The sequence below is a fragment of the Canis aureus genome, chromosome 8, assembly GCF_053574225.1.
Source record: "Canis aureus isolate CA01 chromosome 8, VMU_Caureus_v.1.0, whole genome shotgun sequence".
NCBI lineage: Eukaryota > Metazoa > Chordata > Mammalia > Carnivora > Canidae > Canis > Canis aureus.
Window position 1 is genome coordinate 26585985 of NC_135618.1, and position 18317 is coordinate 26604301.

Consider the following 18317-nt stretch of genomic DNA (forward strand, 5'->3'; position numbering starts at 1 on the left):
CCCTCTGCCTGTGTCTCTGCCTCTCTCTGTGTGTCTCTCAAGAATAAATAAATAAAATCTTAAAAAAAAAAAAAAGAACCTACAATTGTATTCTTCTGTTCTCTTTTCCTGGTCTCTCTGCTCTTTTGTCATGTATTTGATTTGTACATGTATTATAAGTCTCAAAAAATCTTGTTACTATTATTAATAATTAATTCAATAATTATATTTTAAATACATTTAAGTAATACAAAATACATGTTTCCATATCACTGCCATGCCCTGTGTTCTTCATTCCTTTGAATGGATTCATATTTTTCTATCTGGTCTCATTTTCTTTTTGTTTGATGCAATTTTTCTCTTTTAAAAACATTTCTCGTGGTGTGGTCTGTTGGTGATAAACTCTATAGCTTTTGTATGTCAGAAAATATCTTTATTCCACCTTTGTTTTTGAAGGGTATTTTTGCAAGACATAGCATCCTGTATCTTGACAGTATTTTTTCTTTCGCTACCGTAAAAATGTTCCTCTGCTATCTTCTCACTTACAGTATTTTGGATGAGAAATACTCAGCCTATGTTTCTTTCTTTTGTCTCTAAGATTATCATTTTTCTCTGTCTTTAAAGATGATCCTTATCATTGATTTTGAGTGATTTGGTTATAAAAAGTGGCTTGATGCCTTCTTTCTCATGTTTCTTATGTTTAGGGTTTGTTAGGTTTCTTGGATTTGTGGGTCTATAATTTATCAAATTTGGGAAAATTTTGGCCTTAATATTTTCAAAGGATTTTGTGCACCCCACCTTTTCAGCGATGCTAATTACAAGTATATTATACTACTGCAAACTGTGTCCTCTGACTCACTGATGCTTTTTTCTCTTCTTTCTCATTGATCTTTTTTCTTTGTGTGTCTTCTTTTAGATACTTTCCATTCGTATTCCTTTATGTTCACGAATCTTTTTCTTCTGCATTGTTCTTATACATTATTAATTCCATTCATTCTATTTTTTTCATCTCACACAGTAATTTTCATCTCTGGAAGTCCAATTTGTGTGTATTCTTCATTTATTTCATGCCTCTACTTAGCTCTTGGAACATCTAGGACAGTTTTATAATAACTTGTAATGTCCATGTCTCTAAATCTAGCATCTTTGTTAATTCTGGGTCAGTTTCTTTTTTTTTTCTCCAAATTTTTATTTAAATCCCAAGTAGTTAACATGCAGTGTAGTATTGGTGTCTGGTATAGAATGTAGTAATTCATCACTTACATACAATACCCAGTGCTCATCACAAGTGCCCTTCTTAATCCCCATCACCCATTTATCCCATCCCCTGCCCACCTCCTCTCTCCAGTAACAATCAGTTTGTTCTTTATAGTTAAGAGTCTGGTTTTTGGTTTGTCTCTTTTTTCCCTGCCCAACATTCATTTGTTTTGTTCTTTAAATCTCACATATGAGTGAAATCATACAGTATTTGTCTTTCTCTTACTGACTTATTTCACTTAGCATCATACTCTCTAGCTATATCCACATCATTACAAATGGCAAGATTTCACTCTTTTTTATGGCTGAGTAATATTCCATTGTATATAAATTTCACTTGGTTGATTTTTTTTCTCATTATGCGTCATATTTTTTTGCTTTTTTTCCTGGTAACCTTAATTAGATGCCATGTATTCTGAATTTTGTTGCGTGGTGAATATTTCTGTATTCCTGTAGCACTTAATTAAGTTGCTTGGACACAATTTGATCCTTTAAGGTCTTACTTTTAAGATTTTTTGGGTGGTACTTGAGCAGCTTTTAGTATAGGGCAAATTATTTCCCAGGATTGAGGAAAGACCCTTTTTTGTATTCTACCTAATAACTCATGAATTATGAGATTTTTCCAATCTCTTTGGTGGAACCCTGTACTATTCCTGGCCCTGGGGAGAACATGGGCACTGTTCACTCTAATCCTAACTGATGGCTTCTTTTTCCAGGCCTCAAGTAATTTTCTACATGCTTGTACTAATCAGGACTCCATTGAATTCCCTACGCAGACCTCCACAGATCTCCAGAGTGCTCTGTCTCCACTCTTTCTTCTCTGGTGCTATGCTCTACGAACTCTCCTGCGTTACTTTTCTGTAGACTCTTAGCTGCATCTCTTCAACCCAGGGAGTCTGCTTGGATACATCAAAATTCACCTTCTTCAACCATGGCTTGGAAAATCTCTTGAGGCAATAAATTGGTGTATTAGTCTGATAGGGCTGCCATAACAAAATACTACAAACTGAGTGACTTAAGCAACAAAAAAATTATTTTCTTACAGTTCTGGAGTTTAGATGCCCAAAATCAAGGGGTTGGCAGGCTTAGCTTCTTGGTTTCTTCTGAGACCTTTCTTCTTGACTTTGCAGATGGCAGCCTTCTCCCTATGTCCTCATATCATCTTTTCTCTCTGCTGTCATTCCTATAGTCTCCTTATATAACCAATTTCCTCTTATAAGGCTACTAGTCAGATTGGATTAGGGCCTGTCTTAACAGCCCTATTTCAAATGAATCACCTCTTTAAAGGCCTTATATCCAAATACTTACACATTCTGTGGTACTTCAACAAATGAATTTTGAAGTATCTCAGAATGTACTTCAACAAATGAGTTTTGGGGACACAATTCTGCCTGTAACAGTAGGGTAATCATAGGGCTCAGATTGTTTTTATCACGTCTCTCAGGAATTACTTGTCCTTTTTTGCCTGATGTTCAGGGTCTTGAAAAATATATTTCATATATTTTTTCTTTTCTTTTCTCTCTCTCTCTCTCTCTCTGTCTCTCTCTGTCTCTCTCTCTCCTTTCCCTTCCCATCCCTTCCCTTCCTTCTTTTCTTTCTGTCTTTCTGTCTTCTCTCATCAGAGGAGTAAATTCAGTCCCTATTATATACCATCTTAGTCAGCAACAGAAGTCCTAAGCCCCAGTTCCTAACCACTTTACCATAAACTATTCCTCACATTACCCTTTCACAAACATGCCAGAGATTTATTGGCTTACTCCTACTAGGAAACATTCATTAACTCATTCTAGTGTGATTTAGATCCCACTACTATTTATTTCCATCATACCCTGTAAACTTCATAGACCCCATAATTGATTATATTTGCTTACTTGTGTTTCTTGCTAAATCCTAAGTTCCGTAAGGTCAAGGATTGTGCACCTGACATAATAAGAACTCAAAAATATTTTCTGAATGTATGGATGTTTTATGTCAACCCCTACCTCCCAAATTATGTATATTTTGGACAGTTATAAAAGACATAAGGTCTAAAAGTTGAAACATATGTCAAATGTGAGGTATTTCTCTTTAATGCCCTTTTATGGCTATAAGGATCTAATGTAAATACATTTGCTTCTTCTCCTGTACCACATCAGAAGAGGCCACTCTTGCCTCATGGTCCCTACAGTTACCTGGTCTTCTCTCTTTTCCCTACCCTCACCTTCTTTACCCTTATCTTGCTTTGTTATTTCTTCATACCAATGAGATAGGTATTATTATTATTGCACATCCAAAGAGGGAGAAAATCAGAGAGTCAGTAACTTACTAAAGAGTAAAGGTAAATCCCAAAACTGATTCATCACAGTGACTAAAAACTTAGGCCTTATGGCTTATACTCAGCTACCACTACTCTCTAAAGTTTTTAAATAAAAAATACCCCTTAAAGTCTTGATAGATTTGATTATTCTTATGAGACTTGTATTATTCCACACCTGACTTTCAAAGTAGGTATATCAGAAAATAAATACTTAACATTTTACTCAGTAATTTTTTTTTTTTAATTTGGCAGTTAAGGTTTCAACAGTACTTCTACTGCTCTCATGCAAATAAACAATTTTCTAACCATATTATTCATATCCTAAGCTCTGGAAACTATTTCAGAGTCAAATCACTGTGTATGACCTTTATAAAAACCTTATTTGGTAAAATGCTTCCCATATTCTAAATCTTCAGTTTGAAACAATATTGTATACACATGTATATACACATACATAAGTCCATACATACATACTTTTTGAAACACAGCACATTTATAATTTGGGAGGTTTAAATTTTGAGTTGTATTGTGTTTCAGAAATTGCTGGTCTGTCACTTAGTTCCTATTGTCAGAAGTAGATATATTAAAGCTATAAAAGGTTTAGAGGCTAAAGAAGTGACATGAAAGTAGTTTGGCAAATAAACTGGTGTTAATCAGTCCAACTTCAGAGTGTATTATATAAAAAAAAAAATATATATGTATTTGTATGTAGCAGTCTATCCACATTTGGAAAAGATATGACTTAATTAATTTAATCTTATGCCAAATACATGTTCGAGTAAGTCTGTTTTAGAAGAATCCTGAATATATGCAAACTACTAAAATTATGCTGTGGATAAACTTCATACAGCTTACTGAGACTAGGCAAGTAGGCAGGTCAGTCCTAAGCAACATCACAAAGGTGGCCACATTCCTGTTTGTGTGTCCCCACCACCTTCAGTCTCGTTCTGAACCTTTTTCATTTCCTGTTGCATATTAATGACCAAGTTTCACCACTTAGTCCCAAGAGACCATCATAATATAATAATTACTAATTTTTGAGCACTTATTTGGGCTAAGCATTCTTCATAGAGATTTATACTGATTATGGAACTTTAATTTTTATAGTTGCCCTAGTGGTAAGTACTGTCATTAATCTAATTTATAGCTGGAGAAACTATAATGAAGATTCATCAGCTTGGCCAAACTCAGACTTGTAGTGGGATTCAAATCTGATAGAGGTATGCTTATATCCCCACTTCTCTGTCTAGATGCTTAACGCCCAACTCCTCAGATCCAAATGGTCCATCTTTTTCTCCAAAATGTAGTGATTTTCTTTCTTGACAGTGGGGTAATACTGGATCATGTCAGAAAACTAATCCATGCTCTTTTTTTAACTTTTTATGTTTTCCTCTTATATAGCAATGGTATCCCTCATTAGAAATTAAAATATGTAGGAAACAACAAGGTTTCTGGCATGCTGGTGGGAGACAGGAGCAGGGTAGATTGCTCTAGGAACAAATATATAAGGATTTATTATCCTTTCCTACTGAAAGTTAACTACTGTTGATCTCCTCGTGGTGTATTTCCATTATTCAGTGCCTTGCTACATGGGAATCCTTCCTTGCATCACAGACTGACCTCCATATGGAAGAATCCTCAGAAGATAAACCTGAATCCCATTGAGGACATCTGTGTGATCTTTGGGAGACAGCATCTATTAACCAAAGTTATTCTTTCTGGATGGGCTGTGTCCTTGACGAGGTGGATGAAAAACATTTCACACTATCTGGAAAACCAGCAGCTAGAAACTCAGGTATTCCAGATAATTGATATGAATTTGGAAATATATATATATATATATAAATATATATATATTTAGCTTAGTTTTTATTTTAAATTTATGTGCCAATAATTACATATAGAAATTTTTTGCCCAGATATTTGTTTGTGGAACATGTCATTTTAAATATATTATGAAGACTCAATTTTAATAAAAAGTTTAATATGAAATGATTGGGTGTGGTGTGTTCCTTTTGTACTAGTAGTTCAAGCCTCTGAAGCAGATTCTATTAAGAATTCAGCATGTTACCAAGCAGCCTATGCATTCACCTTTATTTTATCATGATTTTCTCTAAAATACTATTCACTTTGACATTAGGAACTTGAAGTAAATATATAAGAATTATTTAGTATTATTAAATTTAATGATAACTGTTCACAAGTTGGTTTGGTAGGAATAAAGTAATTGTTTTTCACAATTAAAAAACATTACTGAGATAGATTTAAATTATCCTTTGAATTATTAGTTAGTAATCCTATGCAAGCTAGTAATACTGAAGATACAAAGTGATTTCATGTTTATTTTGTGTCTATATTCAGAAACTGAATATGTTGATTATTTAATATTTGCTGATTTCTTGAAAATAGATTATTTCTCAAGACTTTAAAGTTTGAGGTATTTAGCCATGCATGTTGTATTACATGCATGACATTATCATTTGGGTATTAGCCTTAAATAAGTGTCACAAAAAATAACCTGGACAGTTATTTTAATCAAAACAGTTGATACACAAATGCAGATATAAAGCTAAATGTTTTTCATAAATACCAGCATGTATAATTTTTTAACCCATTTATAATGAAGAATCTGGCTCCATTTTTTTTAAAGATTTTATTTATGTATTCATGACAGACACACAGAGAGCGAGAGAGAGAGAGGCAGAGACACAGGCAGAGGGAGAAGCAGGCTCCATGCAGGGAACCAGACATGGGACTCAATCCTGGGTCTCCAGGATCACACCCTGGGCTGAAGGTGGCCTAAACCACTGGGCCACCCGGGGTGCCCTGGCTTCATTTTTTGATGTTAGACCACTGGGAGCTTTTAAGCACTTTCCCTCTTCCCCTCTTGTCGCTTCTGGTCAAGCTGTTAAGAAAGCCCAAATGCTCCCTCCTTTGGCATTGATAGAAAGTTCAAACCATGTAACTCCTTCTCTGTGTGCAGAAACCCACTCCCTGACCCACCATAAAAACTCCAAGTCATTCTCCTTCTCCAGATCTCTCAAACTGTTTACAGAATAACCTGAGAGGCCTGCCCAGCTCTCCCTAGAAAGCCTCATTGTACAAATAGTAAACCTTTCAAAACCTCTTAGTGTGTTTTTGGCATCACTAGCCTTGACATCTGATGCAAATTTTGGGTGAGAATCCTTCCTGTTTATCAGGATGGCTGCAACCATGTTGCTTTGCAAGCTATTTTACTACTCAAAAATGTGTTTCCCCATCTAGATATAATGGAGATAATAATCTCTATCTCACAGGTTGTTAAAATGATATAGTAAACTTAGAACACCTACCAGAGGAAAGTAGGAGGTGAAAGAATTAGTTGGGGTTGTCAAAAGGTATAAATTTCCAGTTATAAATTAAGTCCTGGGGGTATAGTGTACATGATGCCTATGTTAACAATACTGTATTGTATACTTGTAAGTTACTAAGAGAATAGATCTTAAAACTTCTCATCACAAAGGAAAAAGGTTGTCTATGCTAATGTGATGAAAGGGAACTAATCTTATTGTGGTAATCATTCTGCAATAAATCATATATCAAATCATTATGTTATACACCTTAAACTTATGTTAGATGTCAATTATATCTCAATAAAACTGGGGAAAGAAAGAATACCTGCCAGAGAAATGGTAACCAATAAGATCATTAATTATTTAAGTGGGAGTCACATAAAAATGCTTTATATTTAGATGCAATACCTACCTTTCTTTTTCGTCTTTAGTTTTGCATGTCCTTCCTCCTCCTTCTCTTCCTAACCACATGACTGCCGCCCCACATACACCCCATGCATACCCACACAGCAGCTAACTCTTGTTAAGTAGTATGATCCCTCCTTACATTTTTCCATCCTCATAGTATTCAGTACACATAAACACACAGTTTTAAAATTTGTTTTATAAAAATGAAGTCCTATTATACATGCTATTTTGCCTCTCATTTCATCACTCAACAATATCTTGTGGAAATGTTCAAAGTCAAGAATAGCTCTAATACATTTCTTAAATAGCTCTACAATATACCAAGGTGTGAATATGCAGTAGTTTATGCAGATATTTTGTTTATAGTTATTTATTTTGTTTCAAATTTTTCATCACCTCAAAAAGAAACCATATACCATTTGGCTATCAGTTTCTAATCAACACCCCCTCCCATATTCCCCAGGCCTAAGAAACCACTCATTCTGTCCCTATAAATTTGCCTATTCTTTCATATCAGTGGAGTCCTATAATATGTGATATTTAATGACTGGTTTATTTCACTTAACGCATCTTAACAAATACTGTAGCATTTGTCAGCACTTTATTCTTTTTTTTAAAAGACCAAAAGATTAAAAAAAAATTTAAAAAAAGACCAAAAGATTCAATTTTATGGATATGCCACATTTTCTTTATCCATTATTATTTGTTCTTTCATTGATAGACATTTAGGTGATTTTCAGTTTTGACTATTATGAATAATGATGCTATAATTTGTAATGTATATACATTTTTATGAGACTATATATTTTCATTTCTCTTGGGCCTTTTTTCATAGGAGTGGAATTGCTTGGTCGTAATCGCAACTATAATCATATAAGGAATTGCCAGATTGTTTTCCAAAGTGGCTATACCATTTTACATTCCACCCAGCAGTGTATGAGGGTTCTGATTTTCTTCACATCCTGATGAATGCTTGTTTTCTGTTTTTGTTTGTTTTTGTTGTATTATAGCCATCCTATTGGATGAAATGATATTTCATTGTACTTTTGATTTGTATTGCCTGTTGCATCTTTTCACATGCTTTTGGCTATTTGTATAGATTCTTTGCAGAACTGTCTATTCAGATCTTTTGCCAATTTTTAAAGTGTGGTCTTTTTATTATTGAATTTAAGAGTTACTTATATATTCTATATAAAAATCCCTTATATTGATTTGCAGATACTGCTTTTCACTTCTTGATAGTGCACTTTGAAGCAAAGAAGTTTCTAATTTTGATGAAGTTCATTATTTATGTTTTTTTTCTCTTGCTGCTTATGCTTTTAGTGTCATTTTTAAGAATCCATTCTCAAATCTAAGGTTATGCGGATTCACCCCTATGTTTTCTTCTAAGAGTTTTAACTTTTGGATTTAGATCTTTGATCCATTTTGAGTTAATTTTTGCATATAATGTGAAGAAAAGGCCTAATTTCATTATTTTATATGAGGCTATCCAGTTGTCCCAGCACTATAATTTCCAACACTAGGGAACAAGTCCCTGGACCTCCTTATGTTGTCATCTTAGAGATGGAACACCTGGTATAGCTTTTGAATTAGTTGTTGAGATGTGTGTTATGATGGTTGTTGTTATTAATTTGGAAATATGACTACTGTATACCTCATCATAAAAAGCTGCTTAACAAGAACAAAATAACTCATTTGTTTTTTACTTAAAAGAAAGATCTGCCCTGAAGTTTACATGTACTTTTCATTCAACACATGCCTTTTTTCAATACCTGCTTTCCAAACACAGATTTCATACTTTCAGTTAGTTTTCTTGAAGTCGTACAGCCTTTCAAAAAAGACAAAGAAGGATGTTAAATGGATGTTCCATAGCTATTATATAGAATTGGTAATAGACAGTATGGTTTGAAAACAGTTTAAGTCCATCTTGTACTATTACTTGTAGCCAGGTGTTACTTTTCTTTGCCACACCCTCCCTGTGGATTCCACTCCCCTCACTCCATTTACCTAGAAGGAAATTAAGTCTTCACCTAAACTGGCTATTCAAAGCAGAAACATTAATGCTGAATTTCTCTGTCATTTTGACCTGAAATCCTAGGGAGAAAGAAATTTATTTCCTGTGTTCATGGAAAATGAGGTTGTACTTGGATGAAAGTCATCATCATAGAGGATATTCATGTAAGCTTTGGAGTCAGTGGACTCAGGTATAAGATCTGATTTGGGGATATTACTTGTCTGGTCCACAGTTTGTACTTTCCTTTCTCTCTCTCTCGCGCGCGCGCTCTCTCTCCCTCTCTCTCAAGATTTTAATTATTTATTCATGAGAGACATAGAGAGAGAGGCAGAGACACAGGCAGAGGGAGAAACAGGCTCCCCGTGGGGAGACCAATGTGGGACTCAATCCCAGGACCCCGGGATCATGACCTGAGCTAAAGGCAGACACTTAACTGCTGAGCCACCTGGGCGTCCCCCTTCTCTTTTTGTATTATTGGCAATTGATTGGGTAGGAAACATATATGGCCCATGTTTAGAGAACTACAAAGACACACACAGACACATACTTTAGATAGGAAATAATTACTGGACATGTGTATACTCCCAAGAAGATACAAATAAAAGTGTAGGTTTATTTTTTTCCTTTCATTTCCTTCCCTTTCCCTTTCCCTTTCCTTTCTTTTCCTCATGCCAAGACTGCCTTAAGATAGGAGGCTATGAAGTGAAGATAAGTCTGCTTATGCTACTGACCATCTATATAATAATTTCTTTATCTTCTCCTTGCTTTAAGCAGGTTTATAAGTTATTATTTTTCAAAACTCACAGTAGAATCTATGCCTTGATCAAGCCCTATAATGGATTGATTTCCTTTTTTATTGTGCTTTGGCTCTGTTCTTCCATTTGTCTTTTCCTGTTATTATTTCAGAATTATGATCATCCCACTTGACAAAAGAACATATCAAACTACTTTAGATCACATGGAATTGATGCACTTACATAACCAAAAGGAAAAGGGTATATACTGGTCCTGAACAGGTATATTTCTCTTTCTGTCTTTATTATCTACTTCTCTTGAAAGAATTGACTTCTTTTCCTCCTATTGTTACCTTTATCTGAGACTCGTTCTGTGGTTTTCAACGGGGGTATATTTAGCAGAATCTAAAAGTATAGTATAGTATAGTATAGTATAGTATAGTATACTATAGTATACTATAGTATACTATAGTATACTATAGTATACTATAGTAGATCTAGAGATGTTTTTGGATGCCACACTGTGGGAGAAGGGTACTACTGGCATCTAGTTGGTAGAAGTCGGATGCTACTAAACATCCTATGATGCACAAGATAGCCCCTGCTACAAGAAGGTATTTGACCCAAATGTCAAGACTGCTGAAGTTGAGAAATTTTGGCTAGATTAGTGTCCACTAGTAGCTCCTGGATTTGAGTTCCCAGCTATCTATGAGGAAGGAAAGAGCTCTTCCCTACCAGTTTTAATTTAGTTGAAAATTCCTAGGGAAGATCTGGCTTGGGATACAACCAAAGCCTTCCTACCCCGCTAAGCCCTGCCTCCGGCCAATCTTGGTGGCTAGAAGCCAAAATACTTTTATCAACACAGCCTTGGTCAAGTTCTCACTTCTATACAAATTACAACAGGCAGGGAGGTTATGACCAAACGAGGATGGCAGCTTTCACTCAGACCACATTTCACTCAGAACATATTAGATGTTCACATGCCAAAAGAAAAGAGCTACTTTATGCAGAAGTAAGAAGAATATTGGGGAAAATAAAATAATACATTATGTCCACCTCATAATGGTAGGAATGAACCTATGTTCTCATTTTAAAATGAAGATTTCAGGGATCCCTGGGTGGCTCAGCGGTTTGGCGCCTGCCTTTGGACCGGGGTGCGATCCTGGAGTCCCGGGTTTGAGTCCCACGTTGGGCTCCCGGCATGGAGCCTGCTTCTCCCTTCTCCTGTGTCTCTGCCTCTTTCTCTCTCTCTCAGTGTCTATCATAAATAAAAATAAATAAATAAATCTTAAAAAAAATAAAATAAAATGAAGATTTCATTTTATTCATTTAGAATTTTTCAAGTTCTATACATTTATATAATTAACAATATTCTATTCTTATGCCTAGAATTCTTCAATGAGAAAAGACTAAAAATAGCTCTTCAAAGAACATGAATAGAGATTACAAGTGTAAATAAACCATTAGTCCAGCACATATAATTACATAGGAAGTCAATCATAATTCTATTGGCTAAGAAATAGCACAAGACTATGAAATTAGAGTCATTAGAATACTCATCTTTATTGAAAATACAACCTTTAGATTAGGTCTGATTGAGCCCAGTGTATAAAGTATATTCCTACGCTGAAATAAGGCATTGAGATTCGATCAAAGTACACTGATGTGAAGAATATATTGAATGACAAAGCTGTGATTCTTTTACAAATATGTTCAAATACATGATCATCTTACATGAATGGCGGATTGAGGGACTGCTACACTCAATTTCACTAAAGATCAATTCAATATTCTCACTCTTTCATAAAGATTTGAAATTCAAGAATAATGAAATTAAGCTACTGTATGGAGATAACCAGATCTTTTAAACCAGGTTATCACCTAAGAAATGGCAGCTAAGCACCTTTAATTTAAATGTAACAGATGACATCTATTACTGATCTTATAATCAGTCTGTTCCTAGACTCCTCCACCGTGTTATATTTTTACCCCCATTAGCAGTGTTATTGCTTTATTCTGGCAACCTGTGACAGAGAAGGGATGATTGTCCATTTGAAAAGCAACTAATTTTTTTTCATTATGTCTCACATGGGACTTGCACGAATATACAGTATCTAAAAAATAGTTTCACAGTTAACGCAGTAGTATCGTGCCCTTTTATTTCCTTCTCTATAGATATTTTGCAAAGGACATAGTTTGCTGTTACATAAGATCAAGCCCTATTTTCTTTCTCTTCTGTAAATCAAAGGAACAAATCATGGATTTCTTACAACTGCAGAATGACTAGAGCCACCTGGTAGATATAGTATGACTTCACAATTTTCTGTCCTTAACACCATCATTCATCAGGTCCCGGAAGCTTAAGCTTTCGTCATACTGTTTTATTTCTGTCACCTGGCAGATGCACTTTGGAAATCTAGAATCATGACATTTGACAACCAGATCTTAATAATATCTCAATCAACCTTTCTTATAAAAGAAAAGCTCCAAGGAGTAAAATGACTCTTAGTTGCTTGCTCTCTGTATTTTGTAAAAATTAATAAAAGGAAACCTCATTTAAGAAGAAGTCTGGAGGCGGAAGGGGTAGCTGTCCTGCCCTACAATGTGTCATCAATTGCAGACCCAGCAGGAAGAGACTTATCTTGCAGGTAGATAGTGCTTTAGCTACTATGATACTGTTCCAGCAGGAGGAAGAAAAGTTTCTCTTCTCTATCAGGCAACAGCCTAGCCGATGAGAGGCTCTCATGACTCAGCCAGTGAAAAGCTGCTATCCTTTGAACTCTCAGTTTACTTCAATGGCCTTTCTGTTTATAGCTACTTTCCTAACTCCCCCCTTTTCTCCTATAAAAGAGTATTCCTCTCCTCTGTTCTCCAGATTGCCCTATGGTTTTGCTATAGCTTGCTTGTCCCAGAGTGTAATTCTCTGCTATTCCTGAATACATCTTTTTCCCCCCTTGGTAAAATCCTGGAAGTTTATTTATTTATTTTTTTTTTAAAGATTTTTTTAAAATGTATGTGTGTGTGTGTGTGAGAGAGAGAGAGAGGGGAAAGAGAGAGAGACAGCGGGGAGGAGGAGGGATAGAGGGAGAAGCTGACCCCCCATGGAGCAAGGAGCCCAACACAGGGCTCTATCCCAGGACCCTGAGATCATGACCTGAGCCAAAGGCAGATGCTTTACTGAGCCACCCAGGCACCCCTGGCAGTTTTATTTTTAAGGTTAACAATTTCATCACTCCTTCTATACTCTCACTAATGGAAAATCAAGTCTTTGCCACATCATCCCTGGATTTTAGCAGCATTTCCCCCCTCAATATTTTACTCCCTTGCAGGCTTTCTCCCTGTAGTCTCCAAACCACAATTTTCTGACTCATTTCATTCTGGCAGAGTTTTCTTTGGTTCGCATTAAAATCAGAAAATTAAGGACAATGCACTGTAGTTTTCATACAGCCAAACTAAAAATTCAGTTTATAAATTGTTTAGAAACAGTGTGTTTGTTAAAGTCATTAATGTGCCTCTTCTTTTACGAGGTATTTGTAATGCAATGTCCTTAACTGGTAAAATAAAAGTTTAACTATCTGTAATCATTTATTTCTTCATCAACTGGACTGGACCACAGGGTGCCCAGATAGTTGGTTAAACATTATTCTAGGTGTTTCTATAAAAAGTATTTCTGTTGAGATGATTATTTAAATTCATGGACTGAGTTAAGCAGATTGCCTTCCTTAAGGTAAATTGGTCCTCATCCAATCAGTTGAACTCCTAGATAGAACAACAAAACTAAGAGAAGAACTCCAGCTGCCTGACTGTCTTCAAACTGGGATATTGGCTTTTATCATGCCTTTGTATTCAAACTAAAATTTTGGGTCTTCCTGGTCTCCAGCTTGCCAACTGCAGATTGGGATTTGTCAGCTTCCATAATGTATGAGCCAGTTTTTTGTAATACACACTCTGTGTCTTTTTCTGTCTTTGTCTTTCTCTCCACACACACACACACACACACACACACACACACACATATCCTATTGGTTCTGTTTCTCTGGAGAATCCTGACTAATGCACCATCATTTTGTCTTTCATTTTTTAAATTGCACTAGTTGGTGAAATCCAAAAGCCCAGAATCTGTGCTCTGTCCCCTCTACTTGCTCTATCTGATTCTATTCCTTTATCTCATTCTATTCCTTTAAGTCTATTGTCTCTGTCTTAAGCCTATCAGGGCCTAAACTTGTGCACTCAGATTTATCTGCTTGCGGACTGTATAGTCTCATTCTTGTGGCTATCAGTTGCCTTTATAGTCTAAATGAAGTTGAGAAGATGCTAATTAGTACAAGGTAGAAGAAGATATTTTGATTGGTATTCCAATATATTGTCCCACTATGATTAATTATTTTAAAAAAGGTATAATCTTTTGAGTATTCCAAACTTAAGTGCAATTTTGAGACATTTAATAATATTTACCAGTTCACAAGTCCTTTTTATGTGTCAGGCAAGCTTGCTTATGATTTCCTAGCACTTTCCCATTTCTGTCAATTCAGATTCATAGATACTATGATCTCTATTGCTCAGGAGCAGACTGGATCTTAGGAAAATTAATTCATCCATTATGATCAAGCTATGAAATAATGGAGCAAGGATAACCCAAGTCTCCTCTCAAAATCTTTGTGTCCTATACCACTGCTCAAACTTTAATGTACATCAGAATCACCTGGGGATCTTGTCAACATGCAGATTCTGATTCAGTGGATCTGAGTAGGTTCAACATTTTTAACAAGCTTGGAGGGGATGTTGATACTTCCAGCCCAAAGACTACATTTTGAATTGCCAAGGTTAATATCATTATTGGGAATGTGCACACTGTGAGAATCTGTTACATGATACATATAAAATCCTCTGTTTACTTGAGCATTAGAGTCACACTTTGGTCTGGCTCTATCACTTATAGTTCTGTGACCTTAAAAAAAATTACTTAATTTCCTTTACCTGTTTTATAGAAAGACTAATAATAATAACTAATTAATATGGCATTGTGTAAAATAATGTATGTAAAGAAAGGTCGATATATATTCAGGCCACAGGTTAGGCATAAAAAATAAAAGGATCTTAGGAGGATATAATTGTTTTCCCAGAGAGATCAATCTTACAGCATAGGCTTCTTCCTAAATGGGAAAATCAATTTCACTGTTACATAATCTAAAATAGAAACATGCAACTATTAGGCAGTGACAAACCCACAGGTATTATACTAATCAAGAAAACATTCCCAATTTCTAGCTCTGTGTTTTTTAACCAGATGTAGGGTTATAACAAGGTGATCTATGAGCAACCTAAATTCAGAAAGAAATAAGAGTTATCTGGAAACATTCTTCCTGGCAACCCAATTCTGACATCTAGCTTATAAACGTAGAAATAATGTTCTGGCGTGTTTAATAATGGCTTTAGATAAACTCTTAGATTGTTAGAGGTAGAATTAAATTCTGAGCATACTGTAAAAAAGAAAAAAAAGACATTTCAGCATTTAAAATTCTGAGCTTGTTAGTTAAGTATTCTAGGCCCCAATTTCCCATCTGTGGAAGGGGGAAATTAATCTGCCAAGATCTACATTGCTGGGAGTACAAGAATAAATTATACACAGCTGACTTTGACTACTTTCTTTAAAAAAAAAAAAAAAAGTATTAAATTTTACATCGCTTCCTCCTATTTACCCCCAAATACTTAAAACTTAGAGTCCATCTATGAATTTAGAACTTCCTGAGATAAGGTAAATTAATGGTCATAATGGCTAAAGTATATTACAGTAGAAAAGATTCAGAATGTGATGCATATGTGTGAATAAAAATAGATATAGGTACATATTTAAGTTCATATTTACATACATGAATGTGTGTGTGTATTCTTGTGTGGTATGCATATGTGTATAGTAATTAGTGGAAACACATATGAATTAAAAATAATTGGACCTGGAGGCCAACTGCATGCATACTACTGCTTATCTTCCTCCCTTCTTCATGTATTACTATTCTCCCACGTGTGAAACTATGTTGGTGTTCGGAAGGTTATCGAACAATGAGATCCTTTAAAATGAGACAACTATTTGTGTGTGCCTGCTGCCACTTTAGCATGTGTAATTCTCTAAGGCTATAATTACACATGTTAGAGAGGGAAAAATTGAACTTCCCCAGTTCCTGTTTATGTTTCTCTTAGTATGAGTCATGGGGATTGAAGAGATTGTTTGTATTTTTTTTCTAAAACATGACAGTTAGGGTGATCTTTTGGTAAGATCAGAAGAACAATGCTTTCTCATTTTAAGAGGAATCATCCCAGAACATGCAATTTAAATAGCTAATCAGAGCTGGTTAAATGAGTCATTTGATAATTATGCATAAAAGATTTTCTCTTTCTACTTGAAGTATTATGATTACTGATGTTAAAATTAAATTATTATTGCTTATAAGTGGTTTATTTGAACAACCTGAGATTCTAAAATCTTTTGAAACATTTTGTATTCAAATATTATCATATATGCATCCATTCATGCAGTAATTCACTAATTCCATAAATATTCCACAGCTAATAGGTGCCGGACACCTTCATCTGTGCTGTTGAAAACAATAATGGTAAGATAAACATAACCTCCCCTCAGTAAGCTAATAGTCTAATGAGGAGACAGGTACCATACATAAATAATGAATAAATCTCAATAATGTATGCATGAGTCTTAGCATTAGCTGATAGGGAAGTTACAGAGGCTGGAAACAGAGATGTAGCTGGGGAAATGAACTCTGTAGCAGAAAATCCAGCAATTTGGACTTGATCCAGGCTGGTATCCACATCCAAATTGGTCCCATTTCACAGAGGAAATATTAGAAGCTGGAGGCTTCAAGCAGAGGAATAACTGCACACCAGTTCCAGGAAAGCAACCGAGGTATGAAGGACAAGATCCACTCTGCTGGAGAGAACTGGCCCAAGATGGAAAGCTAATACTGACAAGAAGTAGGATACATGTGGCTAGAATAAGTAGGAAACTGACTCTATTAAGTTTAAACGAGGCAGAAATGTACCACTTAGTGAGGAGCTACAGGAAAGGGTGGCTTAGGATCAGCTTAATCACGTCTCCCCACTTCTGCCTCTGCAGATCCTTGTCCCTGAGTACTTGTCTTGTTGGCCTGTCCTCTTTCTGCTTCCCTCACAGCGTGATGATGATGACTTGTGGTTCACATTCACGTACACAGTATCTAGAAACTGTTCTTCCCATGGTTCTGATTTTAAGAATAGAACTCTTGGGGCACCTGGATTGCTCAGTTGGTTGAGTGTGCAACTCTTGATTTTGGCTCAGGTCATGATCTCAGAGTCCTGGGATTGAGCACCAAGTCAGGCTCCATGCTCGGTGAGGAGTCTGCTTGAGATTCTCTCTCTCTCTCTGCCCCTCCTCCCACTTTCTCTTTCTCTCTCTCTCTCTTTTCCTCTCTCAAATAAATAAATAAATATTTAAAAAGAAGAGTAAGAGAACTCTTTTCCAAAATAACCAATAAACTTTTCTTTGTGGCTCATCTCCAAATTGGAATTTATCCCCACTTGAACCAACTCCTGTGATGATTTTGTTGTACAACATTTTACCTAGACCTGAATTCCTGAACCAATTTCATAAAAGGGGAATGAGATTGCTCTTTTTTTAAAAAATATTTTATTTATTTATTCATGAAAGACACAGAAAGAGAGAAGCAGAGACACAGGCAGAGGGAAGCAGGCTCCATGCGGGGAGCCCAATATGGGACTTGATCCAGTGACTCTAGGATCGACGCTCTGGGACAAAGGCAGGCCAAAGACAGGTGCTAAACCACTGAGCCACCCAGGCATCCCTACTCTTTTTTTTTTTTAAGGTTTTATTTATTTTGCTGGAGAGTGAGAGTGAGAGAGCAAGAGAAAGAGTACACAGAAGAGGGAGAAGCAGACTCCCCACTAAACAGAGAGCCCGATGTGGGCCAGATCCCAGGATCCTGAGATCATTACCTGAGCTGAAGGCAGTTGCTTAACGCCCCCAAGGGAATGAGATTACTCATTCTATCTAGCCCACTCCTTGGTTTATTATCAAAATTTGGTTTTCTTTATTAGTTAACACTGGACCATTTGATTAGCTTTTTCTCAATTTCTTTGAAAGCAGAGAATCAGATAGGATTTCATACCCTACTATTAGAGAGTATCAGATAAGGAGGCAGGCTCTAAGACAAAATTGGAACTGTCAAAGATTCAGGCAGGATATACCTATTAGAGATAAAGGGGAGAGGAGTAGAGAAAGGAAAGGC

The 18317-nt window shown here is 35.8% G+C and overlaps 1 protein-coding gene across 5 annotated transcripts in view; it reads left to right on the forward strand.

The window, feature by feature from the left end:
- Nucleotides 1-18317, forward strand: part of SNX7 (sorting nexin 7) — a 114251-nt gene that overhangs the window by 87616 nt on the left and 8318 nt on the right. The window contains exons 9-10 of one of the 5 annotated variants that reach the window (XR_013384516.1): nucleotides 4680-4752; nucleotides 5111-5524. The exons of 2 other annotated variants lie outside the window; for them this stretch is intronic. Coding sequence is in view for 2 of the 3 variants with exons in the window: in XM_077905553.1 (XP_077761679.1) it covers nucleotides 5111-5197 (87 nt within the window). In the remaining variant the exon portion in view is untranslated. Of the gene's footprint in view, nucleotides 1-4679; nucleotides 4753-5110; nucleotides 5525-18317 lie in introns of those variants that run through there. 2 more of the 5 variants (XM_077905556.1, XM_077905553.1) reach the window with 2 other exon arrangements.